The 23,473-nt window shown below is 44.0% G+C and overlaps 1 protein-coding gene across 2 annotated transcripts in view; it reads right to left on the bottom strand.

Moving 5' to 3' along the window:
- Nucleotides 1–23,473, bottom strand: part of lrp12 (low density lipoprotein receptor-related protein 12) — a 52,768-nt gene that overhangs the window by 3,275 nt on the left and 26,020 nt on the right. For both annotated transcript variants that reach the window (XM_038809987.1, XM_038809986.1), the window contains exons 5-6: nucleotides 21,905–23,006; nucleotides 16,299–16,431 (exon numbers count right to left, since the gene is read on the bottom strand). In XM_038809987.1, coding sequence (XP_038665915.1) covers nucleotides 16,299–16,431; nucleotides 21,905–23,006 — 1,235 coding nt within the window. The remainder of the gene's footprint in view (nucleotides 1–16,298; nucleotides 16,432–21,904; nucleotides 23,007–23,473) is intronic.

Raw genomic sequence — 23,473 nt, 5'->3', positions numbered from 1 at the left:
ATCCCTCTATTCCCATCCTATTCATGTATTTGTCAAGATGCCCCTTAAATGTCACTATCATCCCTGCTTCCACCACCTCCTCCGGCAGCGGGTTCCAGGCACCCACTACCCTCTGTGTTAAAAAAACTTGCCTCGTACATCTACTCTAAACCTTGCCCCCCAGTAATTGACACCTCCACCCTGGGGAAAAGCCTCTGACGTCCACTCTGTCTACGCCCCTCATAATTTTGTAGACCTCTATCAGGTCGCCCCTCAACCTCCGTCGTTCCAGTGAGAACAAGCTGAGTTTATTCAACCGCTCTTCATAGCTAATGCCCTCCATAACAGGCAACATCCTGGTAAATCTCTTCTGCACCCTCTATAAAGACTCCACATCCTTCTGGTAGTGTGGTGACCAGAATTGAACACTATACTCCAAGTGTGGCCTAACTAAGGTTCTATACAGCTGCAACATGACTTGCCAATTCTTATACTCAATGCCCCGGCCAATGAAGGCAAGCATGCCATATGCCTTTTTGACTACTTCTCCACCTGTGTTGCCCCTTTCAGTGACCTGTGGACCTGTACACCTAGATCTCTCTGACTTTCAATTATCGAGGGTTCTACCATTTACTGTATATTCCCTACCTGCATTAGGCCTTCCAAAACGCATTACCTCACATTTGTCCGGATTAAACTCCATCTGCCATCTCTCAGCCCAAGTCTCCAAACAATCTAAATCCTGCTGTATCCTCTGATAGTCCTCATCGCTATCCACAATTCCACCAACCTTTGTGTCGTCTGCAAACTTACTAATCAGACCAGTTACATTTTCCTCCAAATCATTTATATATATATACTGCAAACAGCAAAGGTCCCAGCACTGATCCCTGCAGAACACCGCTAATCACAGCCCTCCAATTAGAAAAGCACCCTTCCATTGCCACTCTCTGCCTTCTGTGACCTAGCCAGTTCTGTATCCACCTTGCCAGCTCACCCTTGATCCTGTGTGATTTCACCTTTTGTACCTGTCTACCACGAGGGACCTTGTCAAAGGCCTTACTGAAGTCCATATAGACAACATCCACTGCCCTACCTGCATCAATCATCTTTGTGACCTCTTCGAAAAACATAATTTTGTAGACCTCTATCAGGTCGCCCCTCAACCTCCGTCGTTCCAGTGAGAACAAACTGAGTTTATTCAACCGCTCTTCATAGCTAATGCCCTCCATAACAGGCAACATCCTGGAATGCACTGCCTCAGAGGGTGATAAAGATGGGTTGCCTCACATCCTTTAAAAAGTCCTTGGCATGTCACAACATTCAAGGCTATGGGCCAAGTGCTAGCAAATGGGATTAGGTAGGCAGGTCAGATGTCTTTCATGCATCAGTGCAAACTCGATAGGTGAAAGGGCCTCTTCAGCACTATGTTTTTCTGTGATTCTGTGAATCAGAGTTGCTGTGGTAACATGCACTTTTACACGCATGTTGTAATTAGGAGTTACGGACAGAGATGTAGAGACAGCAACTTACTTTCCATCTCATGGCTGACCAGGACTCTGACCCACTCTTAACACCTGCTTGGCGGGGTGTATAGGAAGGATTTGCAGGTTGATAATCAACCCATTTGGCTGCGTTAGGAATGCACCTTGGCCATCAAGTCCTGGGATGGAACTAGACCCGGAGTTTCTCTTTCAAATGCAGGGACATTACCCACTGCACCTCGAGACCTCCCAAAATGCATGCACGTGGATCTGAAGGCTGAAAACGTGCAAGGATGACTACTGGGGTCCAAATCCAATTTTCAAATTTCTGAGCAATTCCCCTGATTGTTGGCACAAAGTGAACCATCAAGCTTTCACAAAACTGCTATTAATCCTGAACAATGAACAAGACCCTTTTTATTTATGTTGAACAGCTGCACTGCAGATGGCATTAACTTATACCACACTGTTATCTTCAGGCTTTACTTTGATAAATGAAATTTCACACCCACGAGACACTGTGAATAGAAGAACAAACATGATCCAGCACCACAGGAGCTTAAACTAATATTGTAATTACTGTATCTATAATTAACAGGGAAAAGAAAAACACTTTGAAATAACTACATATCAAGGAGAAATGTGTGCTGCACTGGGAGCTCCTGCATTAATCAATTGTAAATGTTGAAACTAATTTGGGTAGTTTCAAAACTAATCAGATGAATTTATATAATTGTAATTACTGGTTATTATCCATTTGTGAAAGTAACTGAAATTCGTTTTTTTTAAAAAAAGGTTTACATTTTCTGGCCTATCCCAACTAATTTGCTGTATCTGACAAGAGGGCTATTTTTAACAAAATACTCTTGATATATACTTTTTACTTTCGATATGTATGCCTTTTGAAAATATTTTCTTTCCTCTCTTTGATTGAGCTGCCCGTCATACTATGGGAGGTTTTACCTCTGTTACATAGAACATAGAACAGTACAGCACAGAACAGGCCCTTCGGCCCTCAATGTTGTGCCGAGCCATGATCACCCTACTCAAACCCATGTATCCACCCTATACCCGTAACCCAACAACCTCCCCCTTAACCTTACTTTTATTAGGACACTACGGGCAATTTAGCATGGCCAATCCACCTAACCCGCACATCTTTGGACTGTGGGAATGTTACACCATGCAAAGTTAGCTCTAGAAAATTAAGGGTTGTGAAATTAGGTAGTGAGCCCCACCAACGCATTTCCAACCCTACCAGAGCAGTCGTAATTCTCCCCCCCCCATCTCTACCCCAGAGATATGTCTCTCAAGTCTTGTTCACCACGGTGTGTTTGAATGATGGAGTGAGCAGGACCCAGGATCCTTCCCAATTTCCATATCACCGTGAACGCCGATACCAGGAATCCCCAGGAGAGAGGGGATAGCAGATCTCGGGACAGCAGGGCACAAGATGGAAGGGGTCTAAGCAGAAGGAACTTCACCTTGTCCTTGCAGAACTGCACTCATTGAGACCGCTATCTTTCAAATAACCAAAAGGGTCAGCTGGTAGTGTTGGCCCCTTTTTAACTTCTGTTCTGCTGCATCAGGTATCCTGCACTTCTGCTTGGTTGCAGTTGCAGGGCCTTTCAATGATCATAGAATTTGCAGTGCAGAATGACTGATCGGGTCTGCACTGGCCCTTGGAAAGAGCACCCCAACTAAGTCCACACCTCCACCCTATTCCCGTAACCCAGTAACCCCATCTAACCTTTCTTTTTGGACACCAAGGGGCAATTTATCATGGCCAATCCACCTAACCGGCACATTTTTGGACTGTGGGAGGAAACCAGAGCACGCGGAGGAAACCCACGCAGACACGGAGAGAAAGTGCAGACTACGCACAGACAGCGACCCAAGCCTGGAATCGAACCCGGGTCCCTGACGCTGTGAAGCAACAGTGCTAACAACTGTGCTACCGTGCCACCCCGATCATGATCCTGTACCTCGGGTCAAATGTCCGCAATGCAACATATGCTTCTCCAACAGGGTGAGAAAAATCCAATCAAATTGGCCAACCTCTCCCTGACCCCGAGTGTTTTCTTCTAATGGATTTTAGGCAGGTGTACATAGCTAAAATGGAGCCACGCAATCCACAAGTAGGTCAGGCGTCAACCAGCTGGAGTTGATAATTCACAGAATTGTCATTGTTTGCACAAACCTGAAGTTTTGCCTTCTGTGCCTTTATGTGTTAGCAGCACAACTATCTGCTGCACTAACAAACGTGCCATGTTTGAACTTTTCAATATAAAACTCCCAGATGGCAAATACCAAACTTGATTAAATTGAGCTAAAAAGGTCAATTTCTCAGAGACACTGATTTTCTCAGTTTGACACATCATTCGAAATAATTAACAGCTCCAGCTGACATCTTGATCTAATACAATCAAGCCATTATATCATGAATCGGCCTGGAGATAGCAGTACAAAGTATTCAAAGGGCCTCAATTGGTATGCGTATCTCCTGGTAACGAGTTTAGAACGGCAGTGTAGATAACAATCAAGTGTGAATGGCTTAGGGACGAGAAACAGATTATAGACAATTGGGAAGGTCCCCGAGATGTATATATGTTAATGTATATGTCAAGTAAGTTGATCGAGGCAGATAGCCGAATACACAGGAGGTATAATTAAAGAACAACAAAGGTATATTTGCCCAGGCCCTGAGGTAGGAAGAGAGGCAGTTACCATCTAGCAGTCTCAGAAGCAGACAGGCCAGGTTCCAGCCACCAAGCGTGAAGGCCACATTTACCGCAAACAAGCAAGTCTTAGAGCCAAGGCAGTGCAGAACATCTTTCTAACAGTAGTTTTAAAATATCTTTACTAGACCAGGAAAAGACGGTTCCCAGATTTGAGTATCATTCATGTTTTGTGTCGTAACTATAGCTGGTTAAACAATTTGGATGTCGTTTGGGAAACAGGGGAAGTCTTACAGAGTTCAGGTATTGTGGATATATGGTGTAACAAGGGCTATGTCCTATATAAACGGTTGTGTTTAGTAATTCATACATCTTTATTGCATGAGAGTACGGTCCTGTTTGTGTGTATTTGTCTTTTCTGTACTTTAATAAATAGTTTTTAATAATTGTTACACGATGACGGGGTTGTTTATTTGCACTGGGGCTTCACTTGTCACCTCGCAGCAAAACAAAATAAAACTATACACTGCCCCACAAACTGGTGCTCCAAGAGGGCAGCACGGTGGCGCAGTGGTTAGCCCTGCTGCCTCACGGCACCGAGGTCCCAGGTTCGATCCCGACTCTGGGTCACTGTCTGTGTGGGGTTTGCACATTCTCCCCGTGTCTGCGTGGGTTTCGCCCCCACAACCCAAAAGCTGTGCAGGGTAGGTAGATTGGCCACGCTAAATTGCCCCTTAATTGGAAAAAAATGAATTGGGTATTCTAAATTTTAAAAAAAACAAAAATCTGTGTTGGAACACCCTCGCAAATAACAATAGTGTGCTTTGGGACAATTACAGGAGTTGAACTCTTACATTGTAAGAGTTGGTTAACCCTCTTGTACTTGCTAATCACAACACCTATAAAGAAAACTTTCCTACGGTCTGTTAAACTAATTGAGTGATGTCCATTACAAAATGTCCTGAAAATTCCTGTGCCACACTACCAGTGGGAAAACTCAGAAGAAAGGTGTCAAAATTTAACTGCAGTAAGTGCTGGTGATTTTGAACTTTAAAAGTCATATAAGTGTACGTGACCAACCAAAAAAAAATAATAATAATCTTTATTATTGTCACAAGTAGGTTTACAATTAACACTGCAATGAAGTTACTGTGCAAATCCCCTAGTCGCCACACTCCAGTGCCTGTTCGGGTACACAGACGGAGAATTCAGAATGTCCAATTCACTTAACATCAGTAGTTTAATCAAAAATGGTTAAATTTACTTGCAGTCGAAGATTCTGTCCACTGTAGATTTAATAGCACGTTACAGCTTTGAACGAGATAACCGATGACTCCTACTTCCAAGCCTCTTCAAATAGCCCAAAAAATTATCTTCCCTTCAAATCTTTATCCAATTCCCTTTTGAAAATTACTATTGAATCTGCTTCCACTGCCCTTTACGCAGTGTAATCCAAATCATGATAACTTGTTGCATAAAAACATGTCTCTCATTTCACCATTTTCTTTTGCCTTCAATCTGTGCCTTCTGGGTTGTAATCTCAGGATTACTCCCTGTGCCCCATGCCATTGAGGCTAGAAATAGGAGTGTTAGGGGAAGAAATTGCTATATGTGTCAGGATTGGTATAATAAAGATGTCTCAAAGTATTGTAATAGCACAGGTCAAGGGCAAACAAGCAGGCAAGGGGTTAAACATATACCAAGAAAAAACCAGCAAGCAAGGGGTTAAAGTCATCCACATTGGAAATGATTTAATCATCTCACAGAGCGTTTGAATATGAAAAGGGAAACACAGGAGGCCCCAGTAAGTCTAAGGGATCCATTGTCCAACACATTCGCACCTTTTCTAGAAGTTAAATAAGCACAAACCCATGAGATTATAAGGAAACATTGTATTCATTAATTGTTTTCCCATTACAGGGACCAGAAAATATGCATACAGATCACTTTGTATTGTTCCGAATGATTCAGTGACGTCAATACCTGCTTGTGACTCCGAAGAACTTTAAATATATATGCATGTAATTCTGAGGACAGGCAGAACTAACTTTTGCGAGCTACAGGATAGTCGCAGAATCAATCTCTCCTGTGTGCACACCGTTTTTCCGAATTAAACAAAGTTTTACCAACACCACGTGGTCGAGAATAGACTTTGAGGTTTTCCTTCCCTTCAACACAGAAGGATAGAGCAGCTAAATATGTGACTAAACCGGTGGTGTAGGAGGGATGGTTTCAGACTTTTGGACCACTGGGATCTCTTCCGGGACAGGTGTGACCTGTACAAGAAGGACGGGGTGCACCTAAACTGGAGAAGAACCAGAGCGCTAGCTTAGAAGGTGTAATAACTGAAGGGGAAATAGAGAACAAAAATAAGAGAACATCACCCTGTCTGCTCAAACGCAGTGGCTTGAAGTGTATTTGTTTAACAGCAGATGTATAGCAGGTAAGGCAGATGAACTTAAGAACACTTATTAGTACTTGGAACTATGAGGTTGTGGCTATCACAGAAACGTGGTTTAAGGAAGGGCAGGACTGGCAGCTGAATGTTGGAGGATATAGATGCTTCAGGTCAAGATAGAATGGGATGTAAAAGGGGTGGGGGAGGAGCATTACTGGTTAAGGAGAATATTATAGCCACACTGCTGGAGGACACCTTGTACGGCTCATAAATCTGGGTAGAGCTCAGGAACAGGAAGGGGACAATCACAATGTTGGGGGTTTATTACAGGCCCCCCAACTGCCAGCTAGAGATAGAGGAGCAGATAGGTAGAGAGATTTTGGTTAGGTGCAAAAGTAACAGGGTTGTTTTGGTAGGGGATTTTAATTTCCCCTATACTGACTGGGACTCACTTAGTGCGAGGAGCTTGGATGGGTGAAAGCTTGTAAGGTGTATCCAGGAAGGCTTCTTGATGCAATATGTAGATAGTCCAACGAGGGAAGGGGCAGCACTGGATCTGGTACTGGGGAATAAGCCTGCACAACTGGTCGAGGTTTCAACAGGGCTACATTTTGGGAATAGTGACCACAATTCCGCAAGTTTTAGGATACTTTTGGATAGGGATGAGGGTAACCCTCATGTTAAGATGCTAAACTGGGGAAAGGCAAATTACGATAACATTAGACAGGAATTGAAGAATTTGGATTGGATGCGGCTGATGGATGGTAAATCGACATCGGACATATGGGAGTCTTTCAAACCATAGTTGATTAGGATTCAGGAAAATCACTTTCCTGAGAGAATGAAGGATAAGTATGGGAAGGTTAGGGAACCTTGGATAACGAGGGATATTGTGAACATCGTCAAAAAGAAAAAGGAGACTTCTGTACGGTTTAGAAGGGTGGGGACAGTCAAAACCCTTGAGGAGTATAAAGAAAGTAGAAAGGTACTTTAGCAAGAACTTAGGAGGGCGAGGAGAGGTCATGAAAAATCCTTGGCAAGTAGGATTAAGGTGAATCCCAAAACCTTTTATTCATATGTAAAAAGCAAGAGGATGGCCAGGGAAAGGATTGGACCACTTAAGGACAGTGGGGGGAATCTATGTGTTGAGCCAGAGGAAATGGGCAAAGTACTAAATGAGTACTTTGCATCAGTGCTCACCAAAGAAAGTGATTTTGTGGAAGATAATTCTTGGGAAGGGTGTGTGGACAGACTGGATCATGTTAACATCTAAAAGGAGGTAATTGGGTCTTTTAAAATATAAGGTAGATAGGTCTCCTGGGCCAGATGGGATTTATCACAGAATACTGAGGGAAGCAAGGGAGGAAAGTGCTGGAGCCTTGGCTAACATCTTGGCATCCTCATTGGCTACAAGTGAGATCCCAGAGGACTGGAGAATAGCTAATGTGGCACTGCTGTTTAAGAAAGGTAGCAGGGATAATCCCTCAGTCTCATCACATAACTGAGGTCCTTCATCCTTGGTACCATACAAGGAAATCTTGCCTGTGTCACCTCCAATAGCTTCATATTTCCTTCCTAAAATGTGGTGCCCAGAATTAGACACAATACTCTGGTGGGCGAAACAGTGATTTACAAAGGTTTAATATGGGGCCAACTGTCCATCCTCCTCTCTCAAAGGCTACTTTTGGTTTTCAGGGACTTCTTTTCATCTTCAGGAGTTCAGGATACCATTCTTTCTTAGTTCATCGGTATTTTCTCTCAAATTTGGATTCTAACTACAATTGCAATTTTACAATAATAAATAAGATGAGATTCACCTTATATTTCAACTATTTGGCACAAACAGAAATCATAGGGCTATAGCGACAGCGCAAGGTGTAAATCTACAAAAAAGGTTTAACAAGGAATATGATTCAATGTTGTTATCTAATCAAGAATTTCAAATGCAAGCCACTTGAATTTCAGTGACAACTTAGGTGAATGTTGCCGCACTGTACACGATTAATAACATCCCATCCTAGCAATCTTGGCTTATGATCCCTTGTTAGAAATATCAGTTAAGGCACACACACGTGACAGTCGCTCCCTTCCACGTTTTTAAATCTATATGTGGCTTTACCCTCCCATACCTCTATAATGTCCTCATTTCCAAAACCCTTCAAGATATCTGCACTTCTTCAACGGCGGCAAGGTAGCACAGTGGTTAGCACTGTTGCTTCACCGCGCCAGGGACCCGGGTTTGATTCCCGGCTTGGGTCACTGTCTGTGTGAGTCTGCACATTCTCCCCGTGTCTGCGTAGGTTGCCTCCGGGTGCTCCGATTTCCGGCCACAGTCGGAATAGATGTGCAGGTTAGGTGGACTGCCATGATAAATTTCCCCTTAGTGTCCAAAAGGTTAGGTTGTGTTACGGGAATTGGGCTGAGGCGTGGGCTTAAGTAGGGTGCTCTTTCCAAGGGCTGGTGCAGACCTGATGGGCCCAATGGCCTCCTTCAGCACTGTAAATTCTATGATCTATGAACTCTAACCCTGATTTTAATGTTCCACCATTGGTGGTTATATCTTTACGATCAAGATCTTCAGCTCCAGGAATTCCGCTCTAATTCTCTCCCTCTCACTACCTCTCTTTTCTCCTTTAAGAGGCTCCTTAAAACATAACCTTTCGATCAAGCTTTTGGTCTTTGCCCCGATTTCTTCTTATTGGCCTTGATGTCAAATTTTGCTTTGTGACATTCCTGTGAGATGCTTAAGGGCTTCTTTTATCACACGAGAGGTTCTTCATAAGTACAAGTTGTTGTCATTGCTGACACCCTCACCTATGCCTTTGTTATACCTGGATTCAACTTTTTCAATGTTTTCCTGGCTAGCCTCGGTAAACGAATGGTCATCCAAAACTCCAGATCCTAATTGCACCAAGTCCTGTTCACCCATCACCTTGTGCTTATTGACTTATACAATCGATCAAAGCCTTGCTTTTAAAACCCTGACCCTTATTTTCAAATCCCATCTTGGCCTTGCCACTATCCACCTCTATAAAGTCCAATAGACATTTTACAGCTGTGCATAGGCTCCAAGCAACAACACTATTAATTTAACATTATACAAGATGGTGACAGGTTTAGATAAAGTAGACAAAGAAAAGCTGTACCCATTAGTTGATGGTAAAATAACTAAGGGGCAGGTACATACATAAGGCAAAAGGTGCAATAGTTCCCAACTTTCACAACAAAGCAAAATATATCATGATAAATTCAATTGCTATGTTGTCAGAGGGTGGTGCCTTTCTGATGAGTAGACCCCATGACATTATGTAAAGAGCCGAGAACAATCCCAATGTCCTGACTTATCCCTCATCCACCAAATATAGATCATCTGGTCATTCAATGGCTTGTTGTTTTGTCATCTTACTTTGCATGCTACTACAGAACAAAGAAGAACAAAGAATAATTACAGCACAGCAACAGGCCCTTCGGCCCTCCAAGCCTCCGCCGATCCAAATCCTCTATCTAAAACTTACATAAGTTACATAACAAACCTCACTTATATTTCTTGGACGGCGCTTAAAGGAAGGCAACCTGAAGGACTATGGGAATAGAGGGAGGGAATGGAACAGATGGATTGCTCGGCAGAGAGCTGACATGAACATAATGGTTGGAATTTTTCTCCTTCTGTGCCTTAATGACCGTGTCCCGGTTCCTCCTGAACCTTTCCGTTCCTCTAACCTTCTGTTCTCCTTTGCGATGTTTCTTAAAGCTCATGTATTTGTGCTATGTCTTATGTGGCTCGGTGACAACTTTGCTTGATAATTAATCCAGTGAAGCGCCTTTGGATGTTTTACAATGTAAACACAAGCTGTTCTCTGCGAGAAACTACCCTGGTGCAAATAAACAAACCAAGGATGTTTTCAAGTCTGGAAATAAAATGAAAGAAGCATCAATTCTTTCAGTACTCAACTAATCTCTTGGGCAGGCCTAAGACAGCTTTCCATCTCACACTGCATCTAATACCTTTGAGTATCTGCACGTTACTGAACATGTGCCCTCCGAATTTTACTCATTCTTCCTTCATGAGCTTTTCCCCCCCATGTACAACAAATCACTGTTCATCCCTCTCATCGAACAGAATTGAACGACCGTGACATCTCCCACCTCAACCCAATCAACTTGTACTCCATAACTTTCGTCCAGGAAGCAGTAATTGGAATGTAGACAAATCTCCATGCTACCACCATGGTTCTTTCTCCATGGCAATGCCACTATCAGAATGCACTTGCTAACCTATCTCTTCTTTTCCTCTTAAACTGGTATGCTTGCAGTGTCCTGATGAGTGCAAGACAAAAAGCTTTGACTGTCTCTTTCTTCAGCAACAGAATTGCAATGTTACATCTTTGTTCAAAAAGTAATGTAAAGATAAACCCAGCCACTACAGTCCAGTAAGGTTACCCGTGGTGGAAATGCTTTCAGAAACAATAATCCAGGACAAAATTAACAGTTACCTGCACAAATGCAGGTAAATTAAGGAAACCATGCATGAATGTATTCAAGGCAAATTAGTTTACCTAACTGGATTTGAGTTTTTTTTAAATAGGCAATTGAGAGAATTGATAAAGACCGACAGTTCCACTCAAATGTTGGGGGAGGTGGTTCTGGAGGTGGGGTGTTGACAAAGTAAGGCTAATGGAAAGGCATGTCAGTGACCAATGCCCTTTTTCTGTTGAGACAATTCAGCTGTAACTCAACTGACATACTTGGAGTCAAACTAGTTACACCATTATGCCCACTCAAACACCACTTATGTGTGTGAGTGTCACTGATTGCACCTCAGCATTAAACCATTGGCACACTGACTTCCAAAATTGCCGACTGCCATGGTGTGCCTGTACCATTGGCTGTTTGAGAAAGCAATGGCACACTGCCCTAAGGGAATACTCATATTCCTTGGCTGTGTGCTGAGGTGCATATAGACAAGTGTCCCTGCATAGACCAGATTGAGAGCAAGGCATGTGGTGTGGGGTCTTACCAAATCAGAATGTGAAGTAAGAACTGGGCATCAATATGGTGGCCAGGACTTGAATCAGTGGGCTTTCAGAGGCAGCTTCAGACAATGAATGGGCAAAGTGTGTTCCTTAGGAGACAAATGCTAACTGTCAAGTCTCTCTTTGATACCGCAGTGAGCAGAATGTATGAAACATGCCTGGTGATCTCGCTGTAACTACTCTCGCTCATAGGCAGGAGAGAATCAGTGGAGGCATCTGGCACTCCAAAAGCAGGAACAGAACCTTGAAGAGGTGAATGACCATGCTCCGCACGCAAAGGATGAACTCCAGACAACTGTCGCTCAGAGGCACCGCACTAGACCCAGGGTCTGCAGACGGCTCCGAACATACCTGCAGATGTCAGAGAACCATTGTCACCGAAGATTCCGCATATACAGGGAACTGGTTGGTCATATCTGCCGCCTTCTGCAGAATATTACGCCACAGGGACTTGGGAGGACATCCACTGTCAGTGACCCTGAAAGTTAAAGCGGCGCTCATTTTTTACGCCAGTGGTTCCTTCTCGGGGTCAACAGGTGACACCTGTGGGATTTGCAAGCCTCCGCACACAAGTGCATCCAGGACGCATTCTTTGCAAGGGCACAAAATTTGCCCATTTTGCAAGGGCACATAATGCCCATTTTGACCAGCAAGCCAGGATGCAAGAAGGATAGGCTTTGCACAATTGTCTGGCTTTCCACGTGTCCAGGGTGCCATCAACTGCACTTGTGGCACTCTCCGGAGCATCAACCAGTAAACTATGTGAACCGGAAGGACTTGCCACGTGCTGTATGTCAAACTAGAGGTCATTCATTCTCTTGTGGCACCCTATGGCTGTCCTCTTCTGCAGGGCGTTGGCACTTATGATCGCTGCCACCCCCTCCTCCGATATTGGGTTTGTGAACTTGCTGCTACATTTCTGCCTTGAGCGTGGGTAGATTATTTCATGGCGGGTCACAGCAGCATTGAGTAGTGTCTCTACGGAGGTATTGGAGAATTCCGGGGTGGATTTCCTGGCAGCCATCGCACCCTGGCAACCTGCAAAATGTGGCTGGTGTGAGCTGGGGCAGCCTTTAAATGTGGCGCCCCAATGATTGAGCGCTGAGATGATCGTGGGGCTGTCTTTGCCGATTTCAGAGAAAATCTCGCCCACGGAAGAAAAAGAACCATGGTTGCACGGATATAAAACTGGCTGAGTGAGAGGAAATATTAGTGGTGAAGAGAAAAACATTTGCATAGCTAAGGGGAAAGGTCCAAGAAGCGGAACTAGCTGATTTACTCTTGCCGAGAGCCATCATAGACATTATAGGGCGAAATGCTGTATTCGGTAACCATTCTATAATTCCAGACCCACTGACACTTTTTGGAGCATCAACAGATGCTCTAGAAACTGTTGCCTGACACCACCTTTGGATTGTTAATCACCTAAAGCTCTTTACCCCTCTCATTCAATCTCTCCCATACTGTCCATCATCCCCAATTTTCCTCCTCATACACTACCCATCTCATCTTCGCATCCCTCCCCCACCCCACATTCCAGATTTAATGTAATATCTCCAAATTTGCAGATGACAGAAAGCTAGGTGGGAAGATGTTCAGTGTGATTTGGGCAAGCTGAGTGAGTGGGCAAATGCATGGCAGGTGAAGTATAATGTGGCTAAATGTGAGATTATCCACTTTAGTAGCAAAAACAGGAATGCAGATTATCTGAATGGCTATAGACTGAGAAGAGAATGTGCACTGAGACCTGGGTGTCCTTGTACAGCAGTTACTGAAGGTAAGCATGCAGGTAAAGCAGGTGGTAAAGAAGACAAATGCTATGTTGGTCTTGATAGCGAGAGTATTAGAGTTCAGGAGTAATGTAGTAGTAGTAATCGCTTATTGTCACAAGTAGGCTTCAATGAAGTTACTGTGAAAATCCCCATATCGCCACATTCCGGCGCCTGTTTGGGGAGGCCGGTACGAGAATTGAACCCGCGCTGCTGGCCTTGTTCTGCATGACAAGCCAGCTTTTTAGCCCACTGTGCTAAACCAGCCCCTACACAGGAGCAGGAATGTCTTGCTGCAATTATACAGGGCCTTGGTGAGATCACATCAGAAATACTGTGTGCAGTTTTAGTCTCCTTATCTGGGGAAGGTGTTCTTGCTATGGATGGAATGCAGCGAAGGTTTACCAGACTGATTCCTGGGATGGCGAGACTGACGTACGAGGAGAGATTGAGTCAGTTCAGATTATATTCGTCGGGGTTTAGAAGAATGAAGGGTGAATCTCATAGAAACCTGTAAAATTCTAACAGGGCTATACAGGGCAGATGCAAGTAGGATGTTTCCGATATCGAGGGAGTCCAGAATCGGGAGTCACAGTCTAAGGATACGGGGCAGACCATTTAGGACTAAGATTAGGAGAACTTTCTTCACCCAGAGAGTGGTGAGCCTGTAGAATTCACTACTGCAGAAATTAGCTGAGGTTGGAACATTGTGGGCGCGATTCTCCGCTCCCCAAGTGGCGTGGGAGAATCGCGGGAGGGCCCCCCGACAAAATTCACGCCCCCCGTGATTCTCTCCCCCCCCCCCCCCCCCCCCGCTCGGAAGAATCGCCGCTTTTCACGACGAACGGCAATTCTCCGACCCGGATGGGCCGAGCGACCTGCCGTTCGCGGCCGTTTCACAACGGCGGCAAACACACCTGGTTGCTGCCGTCGTGAAACGGGAGTGAGAAGCCCGTTTGGGGCTTGTGGGTGGCCTAGAAAGGAAAGAGCACCACGACTGTGCTCGGGAGGGGACAGGCCCGTGATCGGTGCCCACGATCGTCGGGCCGGCGTTCAAATCGGACGCACTATTTCCCCTCCGCCGCCCCGAAAGATCAAGCCACCACGTCTTGCGGGGCGACTGAGGGAAAAGACGGCCACCGCGCAAGCGCGGGTTCGTGCCGTCAGCGCATGCGTCAGCCGCGCATGCGCGGGTCGGAACCATCAAGCCTGCGCATGCGCGGCTGACGTCATTAGGCGCACTGGCCGCGTCATTCTCGCGCGACGTCCCCGCGGCCGAGATTTACGGAGCGCCGCTCCTAGCCCCGCCGGGAGGGGAGATAGGGGACGAGGAGCGGCCTCCGAGGCCGTCGTGAAACTCGGCCGAATTCACGACGGCCCTCCCGATTTTTCCCGGGAGCGGAGAATTCCGCCCTGTATGTTTTCAGGGAGGTGTCTAATACATCTCTTGGGGCTAAAGGAATCTAAGGATGTGGGGTGGGTGCGTTGGGAATTGGAACAGGTTACTGAGTTGGATGATCAGCCATGATTGTAATGAATGGCGGAACAGACTCAAAGAATCCAGGCCTACTCCTGTTCCGATTTTCCATGTTTCTCAATTCTCTCATCCCATATCTTGTCTAGGTTTGAGTGTCTATGCCTTCGTCTAACCCTACTTGTTTTGTACAGTGTGCATGATCTGGATGCCTTATTGCTCAGAAGCCTGCAGATTGACTAGATTTACATTAAAATTGCTGAGTGGTTTGCAGCATTCTATTTCATAATGTAAAAACAAAACCTTGTCAGCCTTCTCCCCTTCCAGCTTCTTCCATTTTATTTGATGAAAATTGTTGTGCGCTCAAACAACGCTGTTCCCCAATTTGTGCATTTAATACATTAACTTCACCTTGAGTCAACCCCTCCTTCTATGCCATCAGGATTGTGCCACTCATTGAATGATCTCAGTCCGCCAATGACTCCCCCTTCATCGTGCTGGCAGCATCTCTCTCCCTACCTGGTGAGTATGCTGGCAGAACCATCCATAACCCAGTCACTGAGTAACAACCATGTCAGTTCTACACCCTCCCATCCCTTATTAACTGAATTCCCTCGCTGATACTTTTCTTGGCAACGGTCATCCTCCTGCTCTCTCAGCCTCTCTCCCTTAGTTCAATTATTCCCTAACCCTTAATCCGGTTTGACCGGATATTTACATTTGTCCTGACAGTCGTTACGCAAAACCATTGATCAGCAAGCAGGAAAAAGCCAAGAAAAACAAACTCCTGACAGTTGTTACGCAAAACCATTGATCAGCAAGCAGGAAAAAGCCAAGAAAAACAAACTTGGCTGAATACCCAGTGGTTCGGTAAATATGGTGCCAGAAAAAGGAGACTCAACATAATTGCAGTTCTGTTCAATTACAGTGTATCATGGCTTTGTACTCAAATAGATTTCTCACTGGCTTACAAGCAAGATTATGATTCATCTGATTAGGATTGTACTGAAGTCGACATTTGCAGCCTCAGAATCTAACTTGTACAAAAATAGACAGCTAACTCCAGCCGTCCCCCCAAAATCTCACAACGGGTGAAATCGCAAAGGCTGAACCCATGCGTGTACAAAGGTGGCGCATGCACAGTGCACACATTCTATGAGGGAAAGGTCAGGGTTGAACCTTCCTACTGTTAATTCTCTGACATGTCTAATAAAGTAAGAGTTGTTGGTGCACTTACACTCCTGTGTGTGGTTGAATATAAGCAATTCATTGTAATGCCTCCTGCACAGGTATATGCCAAATCGTGTATAAGTGAACTTACAGGAGCACAAATCACGATTAGATATACAAACAGATTCATGTAGGTAAACAAATTTGCGATAGAGAGGGTCGTAAACAACAGGAGTTTACTGTAAGTGAAACAAAACTGCTTGCTGTAGGAATGTGTCAAATACAAGATAAATCGAAGATGATAAGGCATTACCTGATTTGATGAGCAAACAGGAAAATCTTCCACTGGGGGAATCAAGCCTTGCGCAATTAACTGGCCATAGGATGGAGGAGCCTCTCTTCGCAGCAGTTCAGCTTCAACTCTTGACAAATGGGTTTCAAAAGACCTTATAAAGAAGGGTGAAATCAAATGAGTCCTCCTGATACTGACAAACACAGTAGCATTTATTGAAGAAGAGTCACGTTTGACTTGAGATATTGGCCGAAAGTCAACCCACTTACGCCGGTCTGATCAGCCGGTCCCGCCGCCGACACACTTCCACCACATGTTTCCCGACGGCGGGAAGTGCGTTCAACGGAAACCCCCATTGACAACGGCAGGACCAGAGGATCCCACCACCAGCCAATTTTGTGCTGCCTCTGCCGCCGAAAAGTATCCAGAACTTCGTTTTTTTACTGTCGTAGTAATTGATATTAATCCTTCATCTTTTGTACAGATCAAAAGGGACAAGTTACTGGTTTAGAGATATTTAATTCAAATACCTCAAGCTAAACCAGAGAACTGTTTTACTGTTAAGTGCACAGCTGGTAATACAACAGCACTGCTCAGTTCTTTGTGTATTGTATTGTTGCTGGAGGAACATGACATATGGCACAGATTCTCCAGCACCGCCACAACAACTTGCATCCAAAATCACCACCTGTCACTCTAAAGAGCACCACACAGTTTACACAATTGTACGCGACCAATCTACTTCTCTTCAAAATTACCTGCACAAATCAGCAGATGTTATTTACGACAAGGATCATTGGACGGCATAAATCATTTGTTTCATCAATGTAATTGTGCTGCAGAGGTCATTGTCTTTCAAGTTCTCAAACCAAAAGCTCTTCTCCACGCTCACAGTTGATTACAAATGCACGATGAGTGTGCGGGTGGACAGTGGCAAGAGAGGAGGGGGGGGGGGGGGGGGTGGCATATCTTAAATGGGAAGCATAGGCAGAACTAAATGATTACTTTTCAAAATCCACAGATGCAAGCAGATTTTCTCCCACATATTACTTCATACCAATTGTGCTATTTGAGGTCAAGTAGGAGAACACACAAGGGAGCAGAAATCAACACCTTGTTAATGGCCAACTTTGTTAAGATCCATGCTATAATAAGTAAGAGGGATGGAGAGAAAATCTATAGTCCTGTGACGACCTCTCAAATCCCAGTGAGTAGGCCACTCTCAAGATAGCTCAGGTTGGAGATGGTCAGCACAACATCGTGGGCTGAAGGGCCTGTACTGTTCTATGTGTGAGAACAGCGACCACCATTCCCTGGAAGTGCAAAAACCCCAAATTGTCCCCCAATCTGAAAAAAGCATAGAGAATCATAGAGCTAAGAAGAGGGCCATTTGGCTCGTCATGCTTTTGCCAGCTCTTTGAAATGGATTTGTAAATTAATATTTCTGAAGAGATATGCCTCAAAGCAAGTTGGTGGTTAAATTGCCAACCAATCAGCACTCGTTATTAAACTACAATGATAGTTTGAAATTTGGCATTCTTGAATTTGTCCTGATGGGCAGCACGGTAGCACAGTTGTTAGCACTGTTGCTTCACAGCGCCAGGGAGCCGGGTTTGATTCCTGGCTTGGGAACGTGCGGAGCATGTACATTCTCCCAGTGTCTGCCTGGGTTTTTACGTGGTGCTCCAGTTTCCTCCCTCAAGTCAGGAAAGACATGCTTGTTAGGTGAATTGGATATTCTGAATTCTCCCTCTGACCAGGCGCATGAGTGTGGCGACTTGGGGGATTTTCATAGTAACTTCACTGCAGAGTTAATGTAAGCCTACTTGTGACACTAATAAAGGTTATTTTTATGAATTCAAGACAAAAAAACTTTGGCAACATGTCACTCATTCCAAAAATAATCTGTACTACCAAGCAACAGTAAAACATACATATGGTGCTGGTCTTCAACAGAGTTAGCAATGAATAAGCTCCTGCTCATCCATAAACAGGTTAAGAAGAAAAATATATACATTTTACTAACTTTTAATGAACATTTAATTGCATGACAGAGATTAGAAAGTTTGAAGCTCTACAGTTTGATTACATGAATGTTTATTCTGATCGATAGGTACTGTAGAAAATGTAATTATGTAACTGAATACACACACACACACACACACACACACAGACACACACAGAGACACACACACACAGACACACACACAGAGACACACACACAGAGACACACACTTATGGGAACTGATATCACCAAATCACTCCACTGTCAACATTAACTTAACTATACCAGCCAGATAAATACTATGGTAACAACAGCAGGTGAGGGGCTAGGAATTTTGTGGTGAGTAGCACACCTCCTGACTCCCCAAAGCTGTCTATCTAGAAGGCACAAGTCAAGAAAATGAGTTCAGTGCCAGCCAACAAGACGTTCAACAGAAAAGGACAAGGCAACCGCACTGGATCAGCATCCCATCCACTACCTCAAACATTCAGTCCCTCCATCACCTGTACACAGTGGCAGCTGTATTGTACCAACTAGAAGATGCACTGCAGCAACTCGTGAAGGTTCCTTTGGCTGCACCTTCCAAACCCACAACCTGCATCATGTGGCTGGACAAGGGCAGCAGACACACATCTGCACGTTCATCTCTATCGTTACACACCAAGGGCATATAGGGATGGGCTATGCTGGCCTTGTTAGCGACGTACACCTCCCATAAACAAATAAAAAACCATATGAATTTTGTACACACGTTGCCCCACTATCTCTACCTTCACCCATTGGGTTTTCAGCTTTCTCCATCTTCAAAGAAATTAAACAACTAGAAATTAAACAATTGCTTTCATAAAACAGATCATCACATTTACTTTAAAAATATGACCTTGTTTCAATGAAGGTACTTGATGCTTGGCAACACCTTGTGCTGAAAATTTGCACTGAACTACTTTTAGAAGTGTAAGCTTCATTACAGGAATAAAGCCATAAGTTTGTGGTTGAGACCTTATTGTATTGCCTTTCATATATTTGATCAAAACATTTCAAAAAATAATTGGATCCATCCTCTATGTAATTAATCTTAAGACTGCCAATGGTGTTGTTCCTATTAATTTAAAGGCCATTTATTGCCTATTAAATAGTTATTTTCCAATTTTAATAATCACCAGCTACATCTTTCACAGCCTTTTCTGCCCAAATTACTCTGTGGCAAGCCACTGCCCTTCATTATATGAACTGCTTGGAGACCAGCATTAATATGCAAGTTGACAGTGCATTTAGTCAACAGACAATAATCAGAGTGACAAACACTCAATAATTACAGCGACAATTTATTTTTACCTGCTACAAATCTCTACTCTACAGGCAAATCACATATCATCAAGTATTCCAAATTGCTGTTGCCAATCACGATCAATACAGTAAAAGGAATAGACTGTACAACACACACACACGCACAGTCACCCTGATATTCCACATTCAGGTCAAGATTAAAGCGAGTGCTTGTGATAATTCTATTTGTAAAATATTGGAAATTCCAAGGTGAGTGGATTACAATCGCCCTCAAAAACGTGACCTATAAATTAGCTGAACTAAATTTCAATTTTACCTAAAACTACGTGATATGGAGACTCAACTGGACTTTACGCTTGCTGGGTAAGGAGCACTCATCTTACTAGGCATTGGCATCCACCTCCCTTTATAATAAACTTACTGGTACTCCATTCCTAATGTACAAGATAATGCCACCCATAATCCACACAAATAAACAATCTTAATTGGGAGAATCCAAGGGTAACCATTCCGAACATGAGGTATTCTTTGTTGCTCTAAGGTTGGCATTAAAAATTGACGTCAGGCATAGAAATCAGGGAGCTTTGTTCTGCCGTTGGATTGTGCTGTATCTGAACACAGATTACGTCATCTTGATATTGGACATGACAGTGGAATTGGCAGTAATCTTATACTTTGGGAACATTAAAAATAGAAACAAAAGGCTATATATTATTGACTTGTTATACAAAAGTATGATGGACATGACTTAACAGTTGCCATCTGCAGACACAAGTGCTACAGCCATACAATTATCCATCCCGGAGAGTGATTAATATCTATTTTCAAGCAGTAAATTTCAGACCAGAAATGCTTCAACTTTAAGGAAGGGATGGCCTTGTAGGTCAGGTTGAAAAATGAGCACAGGTTGCAAGAGTAATGCAATATCATCAATCTTTTAGGATTGCAACCTAGCTTCCATACATTAAATAGGAAATGGAAAAGCACTGTAGGAATCAATATTTGTTTTACTATTTCTATCTGGTTTAGCACAGGGCTAAAGAACTGGCTTTTAAAGCAGACTAAGGCAGGCCAGCAGCACGGTTCAATTGCCGTACCAGCCTCCCCGAACAGGCGCCAGAATGTGGCGACTAGGGGCTTTTCACAGTAACTTCATTTGAAGCCTACTTGTGACAATAAGCGATTTTCATTTCATTTCACACAGTTTCTTCCCATTATTGACTCACTATCAACGGATATTCTATTAACACTGTCATTGCAAAATTAGGAATCCCGTTAGGGCCGTTAACTCGCATGAGAGGGCCATAACGAGATTTGCACCGGGGAGATCACATGTGATCCAAGCCCCGGTAAGGTAATCAGGCTCCTGCCCAGTGAGGGTAAACCCATTTGTTTGGGAGGGGGTAAAATGCCTCCCAATGTTTTAGTCTGACGAAGTGACAGATGATCATAAGGGAAAACCTGGCTATTTCTCTGGAGAGAAGCACGCCGGTTTTCAGTCAGAACCTGACCCACCCAATCATAAAGTCCCCTCCTTACCTCCAAGCTTAATTTTTCCTAAATATCAAACATCATTGTTTCGCCAAGATAAGGCCCAAGAACAAATAATAATAATAGCTTATTGTCACAAGTAGGCTTCAATGAAGTTACTGTGAAAAGCCGCTAGTCAGCACATTCCGCCGCCTGCTCGGGGAGGCCGGTACAGGAATTGAACCCGCGCTGCTGGCCTTGTTCTGCATCACAAGCCTGCTGTTTAGCCCACTGTGCTAAACCAGCCCCAAAATTACTTAATAATTCTGGTTTATAGGGATCCTACATTGACGTCCTTCCCCATTTTCTCCTCTTCCACTCCATAGGCAGTTATTCCAAACTTCAACTTGATGAACATAGAACAGTACAGCACAGAACAGGCCCTTCGGCCCTCGATGTTGTGCCGAGCTATGATCACCCTACTCAAACCCACGTATCCACCCTATACCTGTAACCCAACAACCCCCCCCTTAACCTTACTTTTTAGGACACTACGGGCAATTTAGCATGGCCAATCCACCTAACCCGCACATCTTTGGACTGTGGGAGGAAACCGGAGCACCCGGAGGAAACCCACGCACACACGGGGAGGACGTGCAAACCACCAAAATGTTTTGAATATATCAGATAGAGAATATTACACCTTATCCCAAAACAAGAATAAATATGTCTGCGACTAGGTTTATTAAAATTGCCATGAGGTAAACTTGAAATGAAGAATCTGGCAATTGAAACGCTGTACTTGAATTTTTAAAGAAATCATTAACATTTAATCTTCACATTAATATTTAATCTCCACACTCACCTGCGTTCAAACATTCTCAGAGAGTATAGTTTGCAGGTACATCCTAGCGCAATCACAAGGAGTAGTCCACAGATTAAACTGCCAATGACTGCTGCAGTTATCACTCTGGTGGGTACAATAACAGGACAGTGCTCTTCATCACTCCCATCACCACAGTCATCCTGCGCATCACAAACCCAGCTCTCAAATACGCAGCGGTTGTTCTTGCAGTGGAAGTTACCAGGCTGACAAAAGAAACAGTTCTTCTCGTCTGAGCCATTTGGACAATGGTTCTGGTAGTTGCAGCGGTCAGACAGAGGGTAGCACACACCATTGCGAGAGCAGGGGAACTCATCCTTCTGACATGAGCTGCAATTGTGCTCATCTCTGCCATTTGGGCAGTGCCAATAACCATCACAACGCTGTTGCTCTGTGTAGCAGCCCCAATTGCCTCCACAAGGAATCTCCCATGGAAGGCAAAATCCTGCAACTTGGTAAGTTGCATTAAAACCTCGAGCTGCGTTTACTTTGTCAGCATAAAAATGTATCCGCACCTGTCCAGAAGAGGAGATGACCGTGATCGGTGGTCGGGAATCAAAAGATGTCAGGACACGTAGCAACTTGTGTGAATTTTCCTCCAGGCCATCATACACTTTGACATAATCCCCATAGCCTGTGCCGTCCAGCTTAAAGTCAGTGATACGCAAAATGATTTTCCGTCGGTCTCCAGTATCTATCAGCCATGTGCAGTTGCTCCCAGGTGGATAAAATGCAGGATAATTTGGAGAACTGAACGTGCCATAAAAGTTTCTCAGCCAGTCCCCACAACTAGGGGCATCACAATCTATTTCGTCTTCCAAATCAAGGCAGTCAATATTCCCATCACAACGCAAGGCCTCAGGTAAGCACATATAAGCTGCAGTATATCTTGAGAGACACTGAAACTGATCATAGGTGCAAGGCTGAAATGGAAAGGCAGTCGGGGGCATTGATCGCTCACATAGCTCTTCATCAGAATTGTCACCACATTCATCCATCGTGTTGCATTTCCAAACATCAGGGATACATTTTCCATTATCGCAGTGGAACTGGTCCCAATCACAGCCTGTCTCAGCAGATTTTCCTGAAAGGAAAATATACTCTCATAAGTCACTCTGTGAAAAGCAGCATTGGTTCAAACAGCTGGCTCATTTAAACTTTCATCAAAGTGGAGGAGCAGAAATGTCAATCTTTTCATTAAAGTATGCCTTTTTGTATTATAACCATTTTAGAAAAAAATTTCAGTAGAAAATATCACACTCAAGGCCAAGCTTTCAGCTTGACACATTACTACAATACCAATGGTGCTGTTACATACCTCCTACTGTAGTTACTTACTTCTTTTCACCGTTCAAAATGTACGTTACAACTCTACCTAGGTATGGTTGCCAACACCAAGGAGGTGATTCAGAATGGGCTATTCTAGAAAGTTTATAAGACCATAAGACATAGGAGCAGTTCCCAATTCTTTCCCAATAAAGTATCAATGCAAACCAATGCAAGCAGAAGTTAAAGCTTTTGATTTAAGACAAGACTAGTCCGCCTTTTCCA

The sequence above is a fragment of the Scyliorhinus canicula genome, chromosome 10 (genome assembly GCF_902713615.1).
Source record: "Scyliorhinus canicula chromosome 10, sScyCan1.1, whole genome shotgun sequence".
NCBI lineage: Eukaryota > Metazoa > Chordata > Chondrichthyes > Carcharhiniformes > Scyliorhinidae > Scyliorhinus > Scyliorhinus canicula.
Note: the sequence above shows the minus strand (reverse complement) of the source record. Positions and strands in the feature narration are given on the sequence as shown.